We start from the raw sequence: 20,259 nt of genomic DNA, 5'->3' as shown, positions 1-20,259 counted from the left end.
AATGTAGAAAAAAAAAAAAAAAAAAAAGAACCAAACCCTTCAATCTGCTCCTCATATCCTCATAGAACCTGATCCTTTGACTGATGACAGTTTGATGCCTCTGATGGGTCACATCACAAAATGCTCTAACAGGATTTTAAGTACACTCTAGGACATCGTTTTAAAACCTGCTTAGTCAAATAACTTGACTCCTAAGCAATAGTGTCATTTTAGCACTACTCCTGCTTGATAACCTCTATTTTAAGAGCTCTTTGAAGTTTCAGGCTCTGAACCTTCTTGTTTCTTAAACACAAACTTATCCATTACCTGGAGCCAGGTTTAGACTGCATGACCATAATCTGGAGTATAAGTGAATCCTCAAACTGGTTGTCTTTATAATCAATTCTAGTCAAAGTGCACTGTTCTCAACAGGAGGTTCTACTATCCTGTGTTCATGCTAGGAGAAGAAGTTAATCTTTTCAATACTAAATAATTAATTAGCAATTTCAAAGTTTTTCTCTGATTGCAAAGTATTTCAGTGAAGCAATATTCAGATTAACAAACAGCTTAATAAGTCAGGAGAAGGAAACCCAACCATTCTGAGCTTTATGCTTTGTTAACTCCTTTCATATGGATCTTAAACCCAAAGTATTTCAGGTTTTTCTCATTCTGCCTTAGAGATGAGCAGAAATAGAAATGAAACTGTAAATAGTTTTCTTTGTTAAGGCTCTGAAGTTCTGTCCAAAACTCCATGTCCATTCAGGAAGCAGGTTCAGTTGTCTAACATAGTCCCATGTGCAGTGACTGAATCCTCATGCAGTGGGCACCTGGTGGCATTTCCTAGATAAAGAGCCCACAGTCGATGCCAGTGGATCTGCAGAAGGCTCCTGCCTGCCTCTTGTTGCCAGTGCTACCCCACTCTCCACAAACACAAAGACAAGGTATTTTTAAATAGGTCACACAGAAGGCTGGGTGGTAATTACAGAAAAACATTAAGCAGCTCTGCCTGCTCAGATCTGATTATCTCTTTCAAGAAGCCTTTCTAATAACAGGGTCTTTCTTCACATCTTTGGACAAACTGACATTAAGAGTACAATGGGCATGTGAAAATACACTAGAAAGAACACACAAATCTTGCTTGTCTGCCAACTCTGGCCTCATTTTGATGACAAAATGCAAAACAAAACAGAGGGAAATAACAGAGAAAGCACAGTCACTGAACAACTGCGTTCAAATAGAGGATTTCTAGATCAATAGCAGTTCAGATGCTGGGTGATAATGCAAAGGAAAAGCATTTCAGAGGCAATCTGGGGAAGCTCCACCTTGGCAAAGGAGCTCATTGCTTCTGCAAATGATGAAGTGTGTAAGGGAGAGGAGCACAGTTAGGCAAAATAAGAATCAGGTTCTTGGTGGCCTCATGCCCTTAGCAGCTTCCCAGCCAAGCAGGCCTCACTGAACATGCATCTGGGAGATTTTACCAGGTCACTCTCTGCATTTTCCAAAAGAGCTGTTTAAAATGTGCAGAAATAGAGGTGGGGTGTTCTGGAGTCTCTGTTCTGCAGTGATGCAGGTCTGCTTCCCAGAGAGAGCACACCTGAGACATCATCATCCAGCAGCTGCTTAGAGCAGTTCAGTGATTTTGAAGGCTGTCACTTTTCAGAGACACACCACCCTAAGCAATCACATTACTGCATCCCTCTCCTGATAAAGCGGGAAGAAATTTTGTTTGCTTACAAGTTAAATCTTCTTTTTCACTGTGGTTCAGACCTGGTTTTCCAGACTTCTGCAATACCTTCCCCCTTTGCCCCATCTCCTTCATTCAAGGTCACTCCTGCCTGCAGTGTTCCAGGCTTTCAGCAAGATGGCAAGACCCAGAGGATTTTCCCACTAAACTGATTTTGAAGGTTTGTTGACTTAGTTCCAGAATGCCAGATCACTGCTGATCTGCAATGCATGAACAGTTCAGTTCACAAAACAGCTTAATGCCACTTACTTGTCTTTACAGCTTCTGAACATGCTTCTTCACAGCAGTTCATGCCTGGAACTACCTTTTTTTACTTTTTTTGTGCCTCATTTTTCCATAAGAATTTCAGAGACATCAGTATTAAGTACATTACTGCTGCAATTTCAGTTTCCACTTTGTTTTTTGTAGTGTATTAAAGATTTATCAGCTTAGTTTTTTCTCCCTAGCAGAAGAATTAAAACATGCATTCCACCTAGCCCAAGCCCCAGAATCACAGTAGGGAGCTTTCCACTTGCACAGCCTACTCCCAGATCCTTTGGTTATTGCTATGGGAGATTTTTTTTAGGTACATCAGCAGCACCTCCAGATTCACTGCTACAATCCAGGCTACAAAACTCCAGGGAACCTATGTGTTGGTTTAAGACACTAAAATCTGCACAGCCGTTCATCATGACACCCTCCCAGTGCTTAGTGCCCCGGCTGCAGAAGAAAATAGGTGGCCCAGTTCAGATTTTTCAGCACACACACACACAAAAATAAAAATAGAGTAGCTTCAAGGCAATATATCTTTGTTGATGGTTCAAATTGAGACCCGGGGTTCAAATCGAGACTGTGGTCTTGCGTGCTGTCCCCTGCCAAGCTGTGCTGTGGATGACCAAGTGGATGGGTTGCAAACCACTGACAGGCAACTACCAAAAGGAAAACTGTTTCATTTGCCCTAAGTTTCTCCAGAAAGAGAAAGCAGGAAAAGAGAGGGGGGGGGGGGGGGGGGGGAAAAAAAGTGGTTGTCATTATTTACCACATTTACAATTTATGGTTTTCTGGCCAACCTACCAGTTCTAGAGGGGTATGTTGCAAATAGAGCATATGGCTAACAGTCAGACCCAAATGGTACCACAACAACTCTTCATGTGGAGTGAGAATGTGAATAACTGCTTTTAGCAATTATCCTGGTTGACCTCTCTTCTATGCCAGAGTTTTATCTCCTTTTTTTTTTTTTTTTGTCTTGAAACAAAAAAAAAAAAAAAAAGCTGGTTTGTGCTGAAGAGAGTTGATCTTTAACAAGGCAGCAAAGGATTGATACAGCAAAATTTTGCAGAGCCTGAAATAGCTGCCAAATCAAGAGGCTGTTGGGATATAAAACCCAACAAACACAGTCCTCTTAGGAAAGTCTAGTTTTGTTAAACAAGGTCACAATGACTTTCCCCCCCCGCCTTCTTCACTTTTTGTTACATGGTCCTACATCTGCAAAGCAGGGAGCCCAAGTACAAGTTTTTTCCATTTTACATTTTCCCCTTTGGAATTCTACAGAATCTCTTTTGCAGGAGCAATTAGTATTTGCTGTTGTTTTAAAAGAAAAACCCTACAGAAATAAAGGAAAGTTATGACTCACAGAGAGACCAATAATTAGGTCATGTGTTCAATTAGTTTTCATGCTTAAGTAGTTACTCTTTAGGAAATGCTCAACCTTTGATGTGCAGCAGGCAACTTACCAATTAATTAGGCAGAAGGAAGCAACACAAGGAATGAAACCTCAGAAACTGTATCAAAGCCCACAGATAACTAATGAGGGAAACAACAGCACTGACAACAGAAAACATGAACAAAAAGGTAGAGGCTTTAAATTATCTGTTTCAAGTTATCTTGGCTGTACTTCCTTTGAAATTAAGAGAAAACTGTTGGGAAGCAGACTAGAAGAGAGAGCAAGCAGCAGCCTCGTTTGATCAGGAAAGCATCAATGTTTCCTTGAAGGTTTGCCACGAAAAATATCATCTGTCTGGATTGTATGAGACACCTCCTCAGAGACCATCACTCTCTGGAGGATGCAAGCTGCAAGAGGCATCACACAACGTATCATACTGGAGAGGAAAAAAATAGGAACCCCCTTTATTTAAAAACCTGCATAGATAGGCACAATGGGGGACACACTGCTGGGACTCTCAATCTGGCACCAACAGCCTAGGGGAAAAGATCATATAAAGCCATAGTTCAGCTAGCTGCCTGCCTTCACCAGCATTTCTGCTGCTGCTACACATAAAGGCACAAATATGTCTACTTGGGATCAGGACCAAGTCTCTCAGTTCCCTCAGGCCCACTTCAGCACAAGATTGCTCAGCCACTCCTCCTCAATTATGTCACCTCTTTGAACTGAGCGTAAAAAATGGGTACAACCACGTAAATTAAATGGGCTGGAAAGACCTAAAACATGACTGGATCTGCCAGACTAATGAGTTCAGATATGCTACTGCCTGTCTCTTAATAAGTGACACTAATGTAAGTAATGGACCATTCAAAAGAGAATTGCCCTTGGAACAGACACAAAACTGCTGTGTGACAGTGTCCACACCACCATTAGCACAGCACCCTCAGTGACTAGGGATGCTACAGATGAAAGCAATCTCAAATACCAAAACGTGCTTTCAAGCCACCCTTCCCAAAGGCTTTCTAAGAGTTTATTTAATTTTGCTTTCTGGATCCCTTTCCCCATCTGGGATTTTCATCTCCCTTCATAGCTTATAGCTTTCCTTCACTCCAAGGATGTCCATCCAGGTGGAGCTACAATGAAACACAACTAATCCCATCAGACAATCCAAACAGTGAAGTTGTCTTAGCCAAAAAAAAAAAAAAAAAAAAAAAAAAAAAAAGGAAGTGGAGAGAAGGAAAAGGGACACAACAACATAGCACCTGAATTAGAAAAATCAATAGTGTGATTGACCTCATGAACAATGGAGGACTGTAAGTGTCTCTGATACGGCTTTCCTAACCTCACCTCTACTCAGGAAGAGTTATGAACAGCAATTTTTGACCTTCCAGTAGGAGGATAGGGAAAACTTCTGTTAGAAAAAGAACAGTGCTGCAAAAAGCACCTACTGTAGAAGTGCCATTGGGATTCATTGGAACTAGAAGAAATCACAACAGTAGCAACAAAAAAAATTATTGCAGGAACTGAGAAGAAGAAAGAAAAAGTCTGTTGGGATTTCTGATCAGTTTAGAGTTAAAGGAAGAAGCTGGTCAAAAGCCACAGCCAACAAAAAAGAAAACAATTCTCTAATTTCATACAACTTGAATAAGCAAATGCTCCAAACTACCTCATTCCAGATCCTGAGATATGGAAGCTGGGCATCATTCAACCTACAGCTCTGCCTTTGGCTACACAGCCCCATTCTCAAAGGTACATCCATGGGAATGAAATAAAGGAAACTTGATTGCGTAGGGAAGGTGAGATGCCAAGTAATGAGATGCCCATGATGACAAGGGGAAAGGACACAACAACTCAAAAGAGTCCAGCAACCTTCCAAGAAAGAAGCCAACAACCACAGATCAACCTCATCTCATAGCACTCTGTATACCACCACACACCATGACCACTTTACAGGGACTCACTGGTGCTTTGCATACAAAGGTAACGTAGCCCAGGTCAGATGACTCCAGCCAGCAGGATGTAGGAAAAGATGTTGGATTAGATGATCTCTAAGGTCTCTTCCTGCCTAGGCCATGCTATGTTCTCTCAAAGCAGTCCACAGCAAAAGAAGCAGCTGTGCTGTGCAGAGGAGCAGCAGAGGCATGAGTGACACCTTGATCCTCTCTGCTACAGCTCTGCAGGATGTTACAGCAAAGAACCCAAGTCCAAGGCTCTGCTGGTAAATGGATGTGAACTGGGCCTTAAGTAACAGTAACTTCTGCTTATAAAAATCCCCATGAGCTACTGCATCTCTATAACCCACCCTGCTGCAGCAGCACTCGGCATTCACAGTCTATTATTCCTATTTTCAAACGAAGTCTGTTGACTTTTAAGCTGAGGAGAGTTCCTGCCTTTCAAATGGCACAAGGGGCAATGCTGCCAAGAAAACTACATTTGCATCCCCATCAGCAGGGAAAATATTTGCTACTTCCTGCCAGCAGAAGGCAAGGAGTGCTCTGGCTGGTCACTTACTACATCGCTGCACCCAACACGGGCAGTATTCTGCACAGGGTAATCAATGAAGATCAGAAGCAGAGAAATACCCGTTCAGTGTGATCAATTCCTTATCTAAATACTTTAAATACAGAGCACATGAAGAATCTCCAACAGAAATTCAAAGTATTTTATTCTGGGCAATTAAAGTGATATAATGTGCCACTTCAGCTAAAGGCTCTCCTTTGTCATAGTTCTCCTGACTGCCACACTCTTTAATCCAGGCCTTGGGACCAGGGAGTGCCAGTTCTGCTCTGCTGCACCAGGCACTCCCTAATCCACTGCACCACAAACACCCCAAACTCTGGCCAGAAGCCCAGTCTGGGGAAGCTTTCCCCCCTCCCATCAGGTCAGGCATTATGGGGTCCTATGCTCTTAACTTTCACTACCCTTTTCTCCATTCCTTCTCAGCTGCTTAAGCAACCCCTTTTATCCCCTGTAATTGAGCCTGCTTTCCAGATTACCCTCAGGTTTAACCCCTTCCATGCCCAACTCATCTCCAAACCCATAACCCAGGGTAATATTAGTGAAGAACTGCTTTTTTTCCCCCGCCTCTTTCTGCTTTTTCACTTTACACTGAATTGCAAGAACTCTGACTTGCTCTGAAAATTCTTTATGAAGACAGATAAAGCTCACAGCTCTGTCAGCTGCTACTCTCTTCCCCCAGTAAAATTTTCATTTGAGGGTTGCAATGAAATGACTGAGTATTGTTTAACTAGAGTGTTTTGCAGATGAAATAACAGCTGAAGTGGTTTCGGTTTTTTGTTTTTTTTTTTTTTTTACTCCCACAGCACACAAATTTATGTAGCTACACAACAATAAAGCAAAGTCTTAAATTTAATCAGAAGAAATAGTTCAAGCAATGGCAAGCTGATAAATTATTTAGAAAGGGGCTCAATAAGACCTGGAAGGAAATACGCAGCAGCTGTGCAGCCTGGGAGCTTCCAGAAACAAAGAACTTTCATGCTTAGCCCTTTTTAAGGCTTTTTCACCTAAGCTATTTGTATTTAACAAAAAGCCAGGAGTGTGTGTGAACATCCTACAGTTGCAAGCAATCAGAGACTGCACCAGCAGTGATGTCACAGGGCTTTCCACACAGCCTTTCTTACTGACACATCCATTTATCAGCACTTGTGCATTCACAGGCAGATGCCAAGGACAAGGATTTCCTAGTGGAAAGACCCCCCAGTGACAGTCTAGTAATGTTGGCTACTCATGATTTGGTCTTTTGTTCAGACTGCCTGGTTTTCCCCAAAATTGTCTGTCTTCCATCAATTCTTCAACCATTCCAAACCACCAAGAAACAGACAAAACTAGATGGATTAGTATTTATATGAAAGGTCTAGGAAATTCAATAATGTTCCTTTTGTTTTATTGCAGATGGCACATCAACTTCTCTTTATTACTGCAGAAAACTCAAGAGCCCTGTAGAGTGCAATAAACCTCTACGTGTTTAGCTTTGCAATGTTTCAAAGGGCTGTGATTTACTGTTAAGAAGCAGGCACCTTGCACACAAACATCTGAGCTCAGTAATTGCCTCATGTTTTGTGCAAACTCTACAAGGCAGCGTGAGGTCAGCCCACACAGGCTACACCTGCTGCTTCTAGATGCCTGTCCCTCACTCCTCAGTAATATGGACTCTGTCACTAAAGAGCAGAGAAAAAGGGTTGATTTCACCTTTGCATCAAGATGTTTTGCTCTCCTGTTTGATTTCAGACACCATTTGAATTTTCTGCCAAATTCTTAGGCTGCTAGAGCGAGATTAAAAGGAACTGTCAACGTATCAAGGAAAAACCACACAAGAAAATTCTCTCGTCGTAAATAGATACCAGACATGCTTCAAGAAAAGTGCTTCTTGTGGAAACATATTTACAAAGGAAACAGCAATCACACTGGCAATTATCCACAGATTTAGTAATGGAAACATTTCACCACTATAAGCAGTTGAGTCTCCTTCAGGTAATATATTCAGATTTTACTGAATGATAAACTTGGTTCTAGTCAGTCAACCCCGATTAAGGGAGCAGGGAAGTATCACACAAAGGCAAGAGGTAAGGAACCAGTACAAGCTGTATTTACATTCAAATGGCTCTGAATATAATGTTATTTCCATTATTTCCAGTTTGAATTTAAAAGTAGAAGAGGGACTTGGAATGCATACAACAAACTACCTCACCAGCAGCCTTTAGCAACACACCCCCCAACAACCCTTTGTTCAGTGAATAATATTCTCAGCAATGCCTGGCAAAAGAAAAGTTTATCTTTGCTACTGCAAAGAATCTCAAAGCTAGCTGTCTCTTTCTGAAGGTGCTTCACAGAGACTTTGGGGGGAAAAAAGGACCAAAAAAACTCCAAGTTCTGCATCTCCCTGTAGGAATGGGGATGCTCAGAAGTTTTGAGGTTCAAGATCTGAATAAATCATCAGCAACAACAATCTATTCTTTACCGATTTTACAAATCAAAAAGAAACAAGTCAAGTATTGCAACTCATCACAGTTTAAATAGGAGGACTGGTTAAAAATACCTCAGGGCATTGCTAACACAAAGGACTTCTCAGCCAGCTGTCCTACGCAACTTTCCCAACAGCAGACCACACTTTGTACCAAGCTATGTACCAAGAGACATCACAGAGATGCTGGGTAGATTATTTATACACTAAGTAAGGTAGTGGCAATGTCAGAAACAGAAAATATAGTGCTGGTGCTGACAAAAAGCATACATCATTATTATTACTGAATGGAATAGGAATGCAACAAAAGGAAGAGAAGAAACAATGTCTCCTTAAAAAGAAAAGACAACTGGGTTAGCATGCATGCCACAGGTAAGGAATAAAAAGAACATTAAAGCAAATCTAGAAGAAGGTTCATTCAGGGAAGTCCCCATTGCTGCTTGGATTACACATGACATGCTTATAATGATAAATTTATGATTTAGTAGTCAATAATCCTGGTACTTCTTAGAGGAATATTTTGACCCAAACTGCCTAGAGCATACAGATAAGGACATGAACATACTGGGGAATATTAACAGTCAGGATGATTCTAGTTTGGGGGTTGTAGCTATTTGGAAAACCCTACAGCCTGCAAAGTACTTGAAGCTTATTTCCTGAGAAACATGAAACTGTGGACATTGAAATATCCAGGAGCAAAACACTTCCCCTGTGTGAGTGAGGTGTTACAGAACAGGAAATAATCAGCCCAGTTGCTTGCATGTCTCCCTAGCTCCTGCTCTGTGTTAGAGCTCTCCAAAACATTCATTTTCAATACCACAAACACACACTATGCTGAAATTACAATCAGCAGTTACCAAAGTTCTGAAATTATGTTTAACAACAAACCCAAACACCTTCCTTAGCTACACTGTACATCCTTCTTTTGTTCCAAAGGATAAATCCAGCACTGGGCCACAGTTTTGAACCAGCTGAGGCCAAACACATTTCTACACCAGAAGAAACTACAAACTTGGAATGAAAAACGTCAGAGCATCTCAAAAATACAATAAAGTCAGAAGAATACAAATAATAATAATAAAAAAAAAATCACTGCAGGACTTTGTACTTTAAACAAATACCCAAGAGGTGATGAAAGGAAGCTTAGCCAAGGGGGGCATCAGCTAGAAAGCTATCAAGTGTGACAGCTTCAAGAGTTTATTCCCACTGATGGATGAAGGAAGGAAGGATCAAATGCTGCAAGCCCACTGCCCCTCCTCACAGACACACATCTCAGTTTTCAGTCTGCATTGAATGTTATCACAGAGCAGTATCATATCTATAGCTGCAAAAGGGAAGCTCAAAGAATACTTACTCTTGGCTGCCAATTTTCATACTGCTTCTGTAAATTTGCACCAATGGTTTCCAGAGCTTTTTGAGGACCCATTGACAGAGGATCTAGAAAATATAACACAGATGAGTATCGTTGACCACAACTGAACCACTCAGCTTGAAAAGAAGCAGAAATTATTTCCAGCTCTGTGTGCATTTTAAACCTTTAGCTACTCCTTATGTAAACCTGTAAAACCCTGATCTACAACCTGGGAGACAAAAGGCTGCAAGGCCACCACCACCCCTCTGCAGAAGAAGAAAAGCAAAATCTCTTCACACTTTCCCTCTTCAGTGTTCTGCTTGCAGGAAAGATCATTTAATGACATTTTAATGCAGGTTCCTTTCACACATTCAATTTCCAGTTCACAAATATTACATTCTTCATGGAATTTATTTGGGTGCAATACCCAAAATTTATATCCCCAAATTCTTCACTCAAGTACAAATGAAACACCATTAAAGACTGTCAACTTTGGAAGATTTCTCTCTACCAACATAACAAATACAATTTTGTTCTGAAAGGCAACAGAGGCATTAAATTTTTTTCTTTTAATACTCAAAGAGGAGGTTTCTACAGAAAATAATGACAATTATAAGCATTTTTCCCCTTGATGAATGCAAAATCCTGCTTCATTCCTTTCCATTGCTTACTGCTTCAGAGCTGATATGCCACTGGTAATTTCTAAGAAGTCAATTTGATCACTAGATAATTACCACCATCCATCCATCCAAATGCAATTTTGCCTGATGTGCTTCATTCAGAAGCCACGGCCATCTAATTAAAACCATTAACAAGTTTCCAAAAGAACCAGCAGCTTGATAGAAATAATTTCACAAGCATTTGACCAAATCAGACAAGTTCTGGGATGGTTGTTTTTTGTTTGGGGTTGTTTTTTTTTTTTTTCCCAATCTTTACAAATACTTCACCTTCTGCTGTTAGAAACAAAAAAATCTAATGTAGTAGGATGACAGCAGGGTTTTATGAGTTCTTTTTCTTAAGCAAATAAAAGCTCTGATCTGATTTAAACTTTACTGTTCTTTTGCAGAAAGATGGATGGTAACACAAGTATCCATAAAGTATACACAGAATCCTAGAATGGTTTGGGTTGGAAGGGACCTTAAAGATCACCCAGTTTCAACCCCTCTGCCATGGGCAGGGACACCTTCCACTAGCCCAGCTTGCTCAAGGCCTCATCCAGTCTGGCCTTGAACATCTCCAGGGACAGGGCATCCACAAGTTCCCTGGGCAACCTCTTCCAGTGTCTCACCACCCTCACTGTAAAGAATTTCTTCCTAAGCTCCAGTCTAAATCTCCCCTCATCCCATCACCACAAGCCCTTGTAAATAGTCCCTGCTCAGCTTTCCTGTAGCTGCCCTTTCAGGTCCTGGTACTAGATGTACCCCTCAGGTACACCTACACTTTTCCAAACCACACACAACTAGCAGCAAATTGTCCACTCCAGAGTTCAAGCAGCCTGCCTGCTGCCGTGGGCTGGGCTACAACCCTAGCTCCAGGAGCCTCAACAGAGCCATCTCCAGGATGGAACCAGCACCAGCTGAGTGCCCATTCCCCAGAATGGAGTCTTCAGCTGCAGCATCCACTGACACCTTCTAGAAATGTCTTGATACACCACAGCAGGCTTTGCTGTTCCAAACTGCAATGGCCTCCTCCCTATTTAAGGCAAGTTTTGAGGTGATACCCTTGAGAAGCTGGATGGTGATGCCCCAGAAGTATTCAGACTGCCTGGTAACAGCTTTTGTTAGTTAATAAGTTATTACTACCACTCCAGTTAAAAAAACAAGGAAACAAAAAAAACCACCAAAATATCAACACAACAGATATTTTATATTTTTGTTTGAGTCCTTCAAAAGGCCCAAACTGAACTTCAGAAAAAGAAAGGAAAAATACTTCACATGCCCTTTGGCAGCTGAGGAATGCAGTTTGTGGGCTCTGGAGCACGTTCAGAGCAATGAGCACTATTAGCAATACTCCTTACACAAAAACAAAGCCCACTGGTGCCATTCCAGGAGCCAGACAATGGAAGCCAATTATTTACCTCAGTATAGTTCATGTCACCACAGTCATTACATGAGCTTTTGGCCTCCCTTGATGGGTGTATATGTAAGGCTGAGTTGGCTGCAGACACAAGGCCAAGATACCATGGGGCTAACAATGGCATGATGCTCTCTGTGCTGCAAATGGTGCCAGCTTGACAGCACAGCAGAGATGTCAGCCAAGGCTTAATTCTGGAGACAGACAAAGCACTTCAGATGTTCTAAGGGTGCATGTGGAAGGCACAGTGAGAACTGCAGCTTTTTTCTGAGACTGTGATGGTCATTTGTTACCTGAGTTCACAAGCTGGTGACATGAGAGCTGCCTTCCAGTACCTGAAGGGTACCTGCAGGAAAGCTGGAGAGGGAGTTTTCTTAAGGATGTCTAGTGACAGGACAAGGGGGAATAGTTTTAAGATGAATGACAGTAAGTTTAGACTGGATCTTAGGAAGAAGTTCTTCAGTATGAGGGGGGTGAGACACTGGAAGAGATTGCCTAGGGAGGTTGTTGATGCCCCTGCCTGGAAGTGTTCAGGGCCAGGTTGGATGAGGCCTTTAGCAACCAAGTCTAGTTGAGAGTCATCCCTGCCCATGGCAGAGAGGTTGGAGTAGATGATCTCTGAAGTCCCTTCCAACCTAAACCACTCTATGATTCTATGATCTCAGCTCAGTTGTCAACAGCAGCAATTGCACCAAAATGATTTCCACACTGCCTTGCACAACTGGCAAAGCCATTATGTTTCCACAGTACACACCAGTAGCTTCCCTTGAAATTGACATAGAGAAAAAAACCCAGCAGATATTTTTGCAATTACCATTTTCAGAAAGTTAAAGTTGGCAAGAAATGGAAATGAGCACTTGTGTATACACAAACATTAAAAATTTAATTAAAAAGCTGCATTCAAAATTTTCTTTGTTGATGATAGTCACTAATAACTTTATTTTAATGACACTGCAAAGCTGCTCATTCTCCTAGCTCTCTACTCATGTATCAATGAGAAATCAGAGCTGTTCTCTCCACTGAACAGATGTATTTGTTAGTGCATACTCATGGCTTTTTAACTGCGTTAAAGTCATCAGCATTTTTAGGTTGGGGAAAAAAATGAGATGCTCTGATTCATAAAGGAGGTACAGCAAGGTTAGAAATGAGATGTTCTGAAAGTTTTTAAAGCATTTCAGTTTGTGCAATGATTATTGCAGCTTATCACAAACCTCAGGGTTTAGGATTAGAGTGTTCTGCATGGTACTTGCTGAAGACTGAACACTTTCAGTTGCTAGATAAATGCCAAATCTGTCTTGAAAGCTCTCTTATACAAAGTATTTCCTTCTAATATTACTTCAGATTTGTCTCATCTCAATAATAAAAAAAAAAAAACCACCCTGGAAATTTAGTCCAACACTGCATCCAAGTAGCAAGCCCAGGTATGTGATCTGCTGGCAAGACATCCTTGCAAGTAATTCCAGGTGTTTTGAATTCATGACCCAAATTAAAATAGCCCCAGAGCAGTCACCTCAACATGCAGTGAAGTCCACACATTTCACACAAACTTGTGCTGCATGAGGCAGGGTAATTTTAAACCTCTGCAGATCATAGTCCTCCAAAGATGTAACTGCTCAGAGGTTTCCTCAGGTATTTATATATCCACAACAATTAAAAGAAAGCTAAGCAGCTCCTTAACATTCCTTATCTCATTTTAGAGATAGTAGGAAAGGTGACCTAGGGTAGCAGGTACTGCTGGTCTCTTAATTACCTCTTAGAGTGAGACTAGATGTCAGATTTCCTCCTGTTCACCCCAGTTTGGGAATCACACCATTTCAAGATCACTCTGTATCATAGAATGGCTTAGGTTGGAAGGGACCTTAGAGATCATCTACTCCAAACTCCCCACCATGGGCAGTGACACCTTTCAACTACACTTGGCTGCTTAAGGCCTTATCCACCCTGGCCTTGAACCCACCCTGGGAGGGGGCATCCACAACCTCACCATCCAACCTATTCCAGAGTCTCACCATCCTTGTACTGAAGAACTTCTTCCCAAGGTCCAGTCCAAACCTACTCTCCCTCAGCATCAAACCATTCCCCCTTGTCCTGTTGCTAGACACCCTCATGAAAAGCCCCTCTCCAGCTTTCCTGTAGGATTCCTTCAGGTATTGGAAGGCAGCTCTAAGGTGCCCCCAGAGTCTTCTCTTCTTCATGCTGAATAACCCCAGCTCCCTCAGCCTATCCTCACAGCAGAGGTGCTCCAGCACTTGGATCGTCTTTGTGGCCCTCCTCTGGACTTGCTCCAAGAGTTCTATGTCCTTCTTATGATGTTTCCCTAGCTGGAGCTTGGAATTTCTCAAGACTTACCGATCCAACACTCCAGTCGGGCACAGGGAGTTGTTTTCACCACATCAGGAGGGTCCACACCGACATTCAGGCACAAAACTAAGGCAACACTAACAGTCTTCATCTGCAAAGACAGGCAGTAAAATGCTTACTTAGTGTAGAAACAAAATCAATTTTCTCTTGTGCTGGAATTTTACCACTACTATAACTTTTGAAGGGTTTTAATAAACCTTTGTTATCTGCTCTTTAACTCAGACTATTTTAAGCAGGCCATGGCTGATTAAATTTGTCCTTCTTTTAAAATAGAACAGCACTTGGACTTTCTGTTACTATTTTTGTTATTATTTCCAGAGTCCATTCTTCTTTCACAGTGCATGGAAATGGATAACAGTGGACTTCTGCTACCCATCTTAAATTAGTCAGTGTCCAACTGAAATACATTTATAAAACATGAGAATGAGCTGTTCTTGGTCCCTGATCAATATTATAACATAGAACGTTCTCTCTAATACTAAAACTAAAAGCATTACAAGGGAAAAACACCCCAGCGACCAACTAAATTGTAACAAAACATTCAGTCCATTTTTGTTCTTGTTTTCTTCATGTTAGTTATCCTGGAATGCCCTTTTGTAGAGGAACTCATCCCTTCTGGGCTGCCTGGAGGTGCTGCTCCAGTACCAGCCCTGCAGAACTGACCAGGCTCAGCCCTGCTCCTGTAGCTACAGGGGGCACCATGGACACAGAAAAAAGCTTCATTAAACCAATGGCTAAGAGCTATGGCTAGGTAAAAGCATTGCTTGGAATCAGTATTCCACATCTTTATGGTCGTTCCTGAACTCCCTCAGCCCAATACCTAAACTAGAGACGGGAAACAAAAGTACTTCATCAAGTGCTCAGCACCCCCTTGCTTGTGTGAAGCAAGGCCACCCAAACCTCTGTCTCCCCAGGGTGCTGACTGGAACTCAGAGCAGCTGGCAGAAAGAAAAAAAAAAAATCTGAACTTCACACTTGCAGAAAAAAAAAACAGAGCCACAGACATGTATGATTTATAAAGAAATGAGAAGCTGGAGCAGAGAGACACTGTTCACACCAAGACATGGGGACAGACTCTACATCGGGACGGGAACTCTGCAGCATCTGCTCACTCCCTGTCTAAAGTGGGGAATTTGGGAGAGAAAATTTAGCAAGAAATCTGATTAACAGCTTCATCCCAATCTATGCTCTTGCTAACAAAACCCTGCAATCATGTAGGAGTTCCTCAGCCCTGTGGGTTAACAAGGAGGAAGCAGAACGATGCAGAATACAAATGAAAGCAAGACTCTGAACAGGGATTCCCTCACTGGCATTCCACAGGCTTCCCAAAGGAGCACACAGAGGAAAGGGTCCACAGCTGAAGTTTAGCATTAAGCACACAAAAAGAGTCCTCTAGAAAATATAAGGGCAACAGAGACAAAGTACAGTAACTGGCAAACAGGATCAGCTGCAAGACACAGTTTGGTCCTCTGCCTGGACACGTTCCTGTGTGACCTGCCCTAAGTGGCCCTGCTTTGCCGGGGGGATGGACTTGATGAAAAGGGAAAAAGAAAGCAAGCAAAACAAGGGGAAAAGAAAGCAAGCAAAAAAAAAAAAAAAAAAAAAAGAGGGGAGGGGGGAGAAAGCAAGCAAAAAAAAAAAAAAAGTATGTTAGAGCACCAGCACCCCAGAAGTGATCACACGCTGCCAAGAATGCACTGAAAAACAAGAAGGAAACAAATAAAATTACAGGAAAAGTAACTTATTGGAAGTGGAAAGACACCAATCTTTCTTTCAAGAGAAAGTACCCTGTCAAACAACCTTTTCTGCCTCATTTATTTATTGTTTCCCATTTGTGGTCTAATACCAACCTATTTTTCAGTATTTTACTGGTAATGTCTGATCTGTGACTTATGTTGAACAGGCTGGTATTTATTTTCTATTCCCAAGTTGAGTGTTTTAAATAAAAATTTCTCCTTGAAAACAGCCAGCCAAGGAGTAATGAACAGTAACAGTTTAGCTGATCCCAAAGACAAATAGGGTTATTTCCCCTCTGCCTGCCTCCCCACAGAGGATGGAAAGGATTACACCTCACCACTATTTGTTCTGCTAATAAAGAGCACATCTTCAGGATGAATTACAGCTCTCTGACACTCCCCTCTGGTGTTCTACCTCAACACCCATCTATCATAGAATGCCTTAGGTTGGAAGAGACCTTAGAGATCATCTACTCCAACCTCCCTGTCATGGGCAGGGATGACTCTCAACTTAAACTGCTGCTCAAGGTCTCATCCAATCTGGCCTTGAACAGCCCCAGAGAGGAGGCATCCACAACCTCCCTGAGCAGCCTGTTCCAGAGTCTCACCACCCTCGTACTGAAGAACTTCTTCTTAAGATCCAGTCTAAACCTGCTCTTCCTCAGCTTCTAAGCATTCCCCCTTGTCCTGTTGCTAGACACCCTTAGGAGAAGTCCCTCTTCAGTCTTCCTGTAGGACCCCTTCAGGTACTGAAAGGCAGCTCCCCCTGGAGTTTTCTCTTCTCCAGGCTGATCAACCCCAGCTCCCTCAGCCTGTCCTCATAGCAGAGGTGCTCCAGCCCTTGGATCATCTTTGTGGCTTCCTCTGGACTCACTCCAACAGCTCTGTGTCCTTCTTATGTTGGGGACACCAAACTGGAGGCAGTATTAGAGGTGGGGCCTCACAAGAGCAGAACAAAGGGGCAGAATCCCCTCTCTTGCCCTGTGGGCCACACTCCTCTTTATGCAGCCCAGGGCTGCATGAGCACACTGCTGAATTATTACAGATCAAAAGCAAACCTGGAGCCCAAGCAACTGGGAAAAAAAAAAAAAAAAAAAAAACCCTTTTCACATTTCTAAACTCTTTTTGGAACATTCCACCAGAAACTTCATAACATATTTAAAGCTTCTAAATACACCAAGTACTAGGACATTCTCATCTGTCAGTAAGACAGTGGAAATTTTCTTTCCTACATTTCAAGAATATATCCACCAGAACACATTGCAATGGATTTTTATTAGAATTAAAAAATGAAATGGAAGACTATTTTGCAAGCATTTATGAAAACCAATATCCCAATATCCCAAGAGCCACACCACAGAAACTTTTACTGTGGGCTCTTCTCTATGAGATGTGATTCCTAGATAAAAAAAATGAAATTAAAAACTGGATACAATTCACAACTTTATAGTGCATCAAATTTAAAATTATTACTAACTCTAGGTGAGAACCTGAAATAGTTAAATTGCAATAATCCATTTGGTCAAAAAAAGTTCTTCACAGAATCACACAATGTCAGGGTTGGAAGGGACCTCCAGAGATCATTGAGCCCAAGCCCCCTGTCAAAGCATCCAGGGCCTCTCACACAGGAACATATCCAGGCAGGTTTTGAAAGTCTCCAGAGAAGAAGACTCCACAACCTCTCTGGGCAGCCTGTTCCAGGTCTCCATCACTCTCACCATGAAAAAGTATCTCCTTGTTTGGAGGTAGAACCTCCTGTGTTCTAGCTTGTACTTGTTGTTCCTTGTCCTGTCTTCCTGAGAATTAATGGTATAGAATTTAAAGCCCAACCCCATCAGAAATGGGAGTGAGCAAAGGTAATTCTGTGTGTACTCAAAAGAGGTTTATTGAAGCATTTGACATTAAAATCTAGATGTTATACTGAAGATCAGAGAACTTGCAAAGTATGTTTATTTGCTGCTTAATTTTGAGACAAAAGAGATTTGCAGATGAGAGAGTAACGTCACCCACAGGTATCTCAAAACAAAAATCAGAGCAATTTCTGCAGGTACTTTCATACAGAAGAAACATTACATTGCCTTCAGAGGAATGGTTTTGATTGCAAACCTGACCCATCATAGAAAGACAACTTGTCCTACTGGATATTGTGTTCTAGCCCAGAATGCAACTGAGACACCCCATGTCACCTCATCAGCTGCTAAAGATTTGCTACAGCCTAAGTAAGAATGAGGTTAGCACCTAAGCAAAGAGTCATAGAACTGTTTTACCTTCTGGTTGAAGTGACACCAAGAACAACTCAGTCAATCCATTCAGGAGGACTTTTCCATTCTCTGGTAAGACCCTCACCTAATTTTTCAGAGCAGGCATTTTAAAGCCCATCAATATTTTCTTTCCACACTGCAATTTCCAAGCTGAAAAATCTCTGTTTAAACATTACCCAGATGAACACTCAGCCGTTAGAAACCTGCCCAAGTTTATGCTAATAAGTCAAAATTGCTTCTGTGAGTTCACACAAACACAAGATTAAGTCAGCATTAAACATAAAATATATAGAGCCACATTATTTTATAGAGCTGAGGGTGAGCTTACCACCACTGAATACAAATACTGGGACAGATTTCCAGACTGAGAAATCCTTATATGGGAATTCTCACTAGCCAGCAGGCTCCATGCTGCTTGTTCAGTATGGTCATTTCCTTCCTAAAGGCTTTTTTAGGGCACTTTTCTTCATATACATTTCACAAAGCATCACAGAATGTTAGGGGTTGGAAGGGACCTCAAAAGATTGAGTCCAACCCCCCTGCCAGAGCAGGATCACCTAGGGCAGGTCACATAGAAACACATCCAGGAAGGTTTTGAATGTTTCCAGAGAAGGAGACTCCATAACCTCTCTGGGCAGCCTGTTCCAGGGCTCTGTAACCCTCACAATGAAAACATTTTTTCCTTATGTCCACATGTAACCTCTCATGCTCCAGTTTCTACCTGTTGCCCCTTGTCCTATCATTAAACATCACTGAGCAGAGCCTGGCTCCATTCTCCTGACACTCACCCTTCACATCTTCATCAACATGAAAGAGGTCACCTCTTAGTCTCCTCCAAGCTAAAGAGCCCCAGCTCCCTCAGCCTTTCCTCAGAAGGGAGATGTTCCACTGCATCATATTTGTGGCTCTGCCCTGGACTCTTTGAGGCAGTTCCCTGAGGTCCTTCTTGAACTGGGGGGCCCAGAACTGGACACAGTATTCCAGATGTGGCCTCACCAGGGCAGAGCAGAGGGGGAGAAGAACTTCCCTCGACCTACTAACCAAACCCATTCTAATTCATGGCAGATCAACCACAGGAGGAGAAGGGCATCCTGAACTCTCTGCCAACTTCCCATTTCAGGTTCCTGACTGACAGGTGAGGAGTGGCAACACTTGGTCCAGGTGCTCTCTAACGGCACAGGCATCAAGCACAACATGCCAGGGCTCAGGCACAAAACACACCACTGAGGAACAAGTTTGCAAATCAGCTGTGAAAAGGCTGAAAACGTTGAAGGGGCAGACAAAACCTTGACCTTCCTGGTCCACTCGATCACACAACCATACACAAAAGCAAAGAAAGGTTTCTGAAGAGTGTGACTCAGAACATATCCCCCCACGACTTCTCTCTACCTGGGGAACAGGCAGAAGGAAGACAGACCCTTGCTGCAGAAAGGGGGGGGGGTGTCTGTTTGATGCATTGCCCATTGAGCAGTCACACCATGAAGCTCTAATTTGGTACCTTTCTATGCTCAGTTCACACCACACTGTGCAAGATGATGGAGAACCAAGTGCTGCTGGGAGTGTTAATGGATCTTCCCTTTGGCAAGCTGAATACCAAAAGAAGAGAGATGTGCCAGTCCACTTCAGCTCACCTGCAAGGTAAAACATCTAAAAAGGAGGAATTTCCAGTTTCAAGGAAGTTTGGTTTTATAAGGTTTAAGATAAGTAAATAGTTATGGGGGGGGAAAATCTCAGCGTGCTTCTCTACAGCGATAAAAATAGTAGGATGCAAAGAAATCCTTCAAGTTAACATTAATGATTCAACGTCTCTGCAGGTGGTCTTCAGCCATCTGGAGCCCAAAAGGTCGGTTCTTGCTGTGACTGTAGTGACAGCATACACCAGATTCCTACATCAGCTCCTCCTTGGAGTTTGTTTTCCTTTTCTAACCTCTGCATCCCAAACTAACACAGAGAATTTTCTTCAGAGGTTTATTATGTCCAACATGTTCGCTTACCCACAGAATGCAGCTACTACATAAAGGTCAAGAGCAGTCAGCACTGCTAAGGCAGCTCCTCAGAAAACAGACTTTTAACTGCTGGCTGCACTATTTACTTTATAAGCATTTCTTATGCTCGTGGATGAATTGATACT

At 42.2% G+C, this 20,259-nt stretch overlaps 1 protein-coding gene across 2 annotated transcripts in view; it reads right to left on the bottom strand.

Moving 5' to 3' along the window:
• The window catches only part of RPTOR (regulatory associated protein of MTOR complex 1), a 167,296-nt gene that overhangs the window by 139,722 nt on the left and 7,315 nt on the right, over positions 1 to 20,259 (bottom strand). For both annotated transcript variants that reach the window (XM_054393726.1, XM_054393727.1), the window contains exons 2-3: positions 14,120 to 14,222; positions 9,701 to 9,783 (exon numbers count right to left, since the gene is read on the bottom strand). In XM_054393726.1, the coding sequence (XP_054249701.1) occupies positions 9,701 to 9,783; positions 14,120 to 14,222 (186 nt within the window). The remainder of the gene's footprint in view (positions 1 to 9,700; positions 9,784 to 14,119; positions 14,223 to 20,259) is intronic.

The sequence above is a fragment of the Indicator indicator genome, chromosome 29, assembly GCF_027791375.1.
Source record: "Indicator indicator isolate 239-I01 chromosome 29, UM_Iind_1.1, whole genome shotgun sequence".
NCBI lineage: Eukaryota > Metazoa > Chordata > Aves > Piciformes > Indicatoridae > Indicator > Indicator indicator.
The sequence above is the reverse complement of the archived record's forward strand: the minus strand, read 5'-3'. Positions and strand labels throughout refer to the sequence as shown.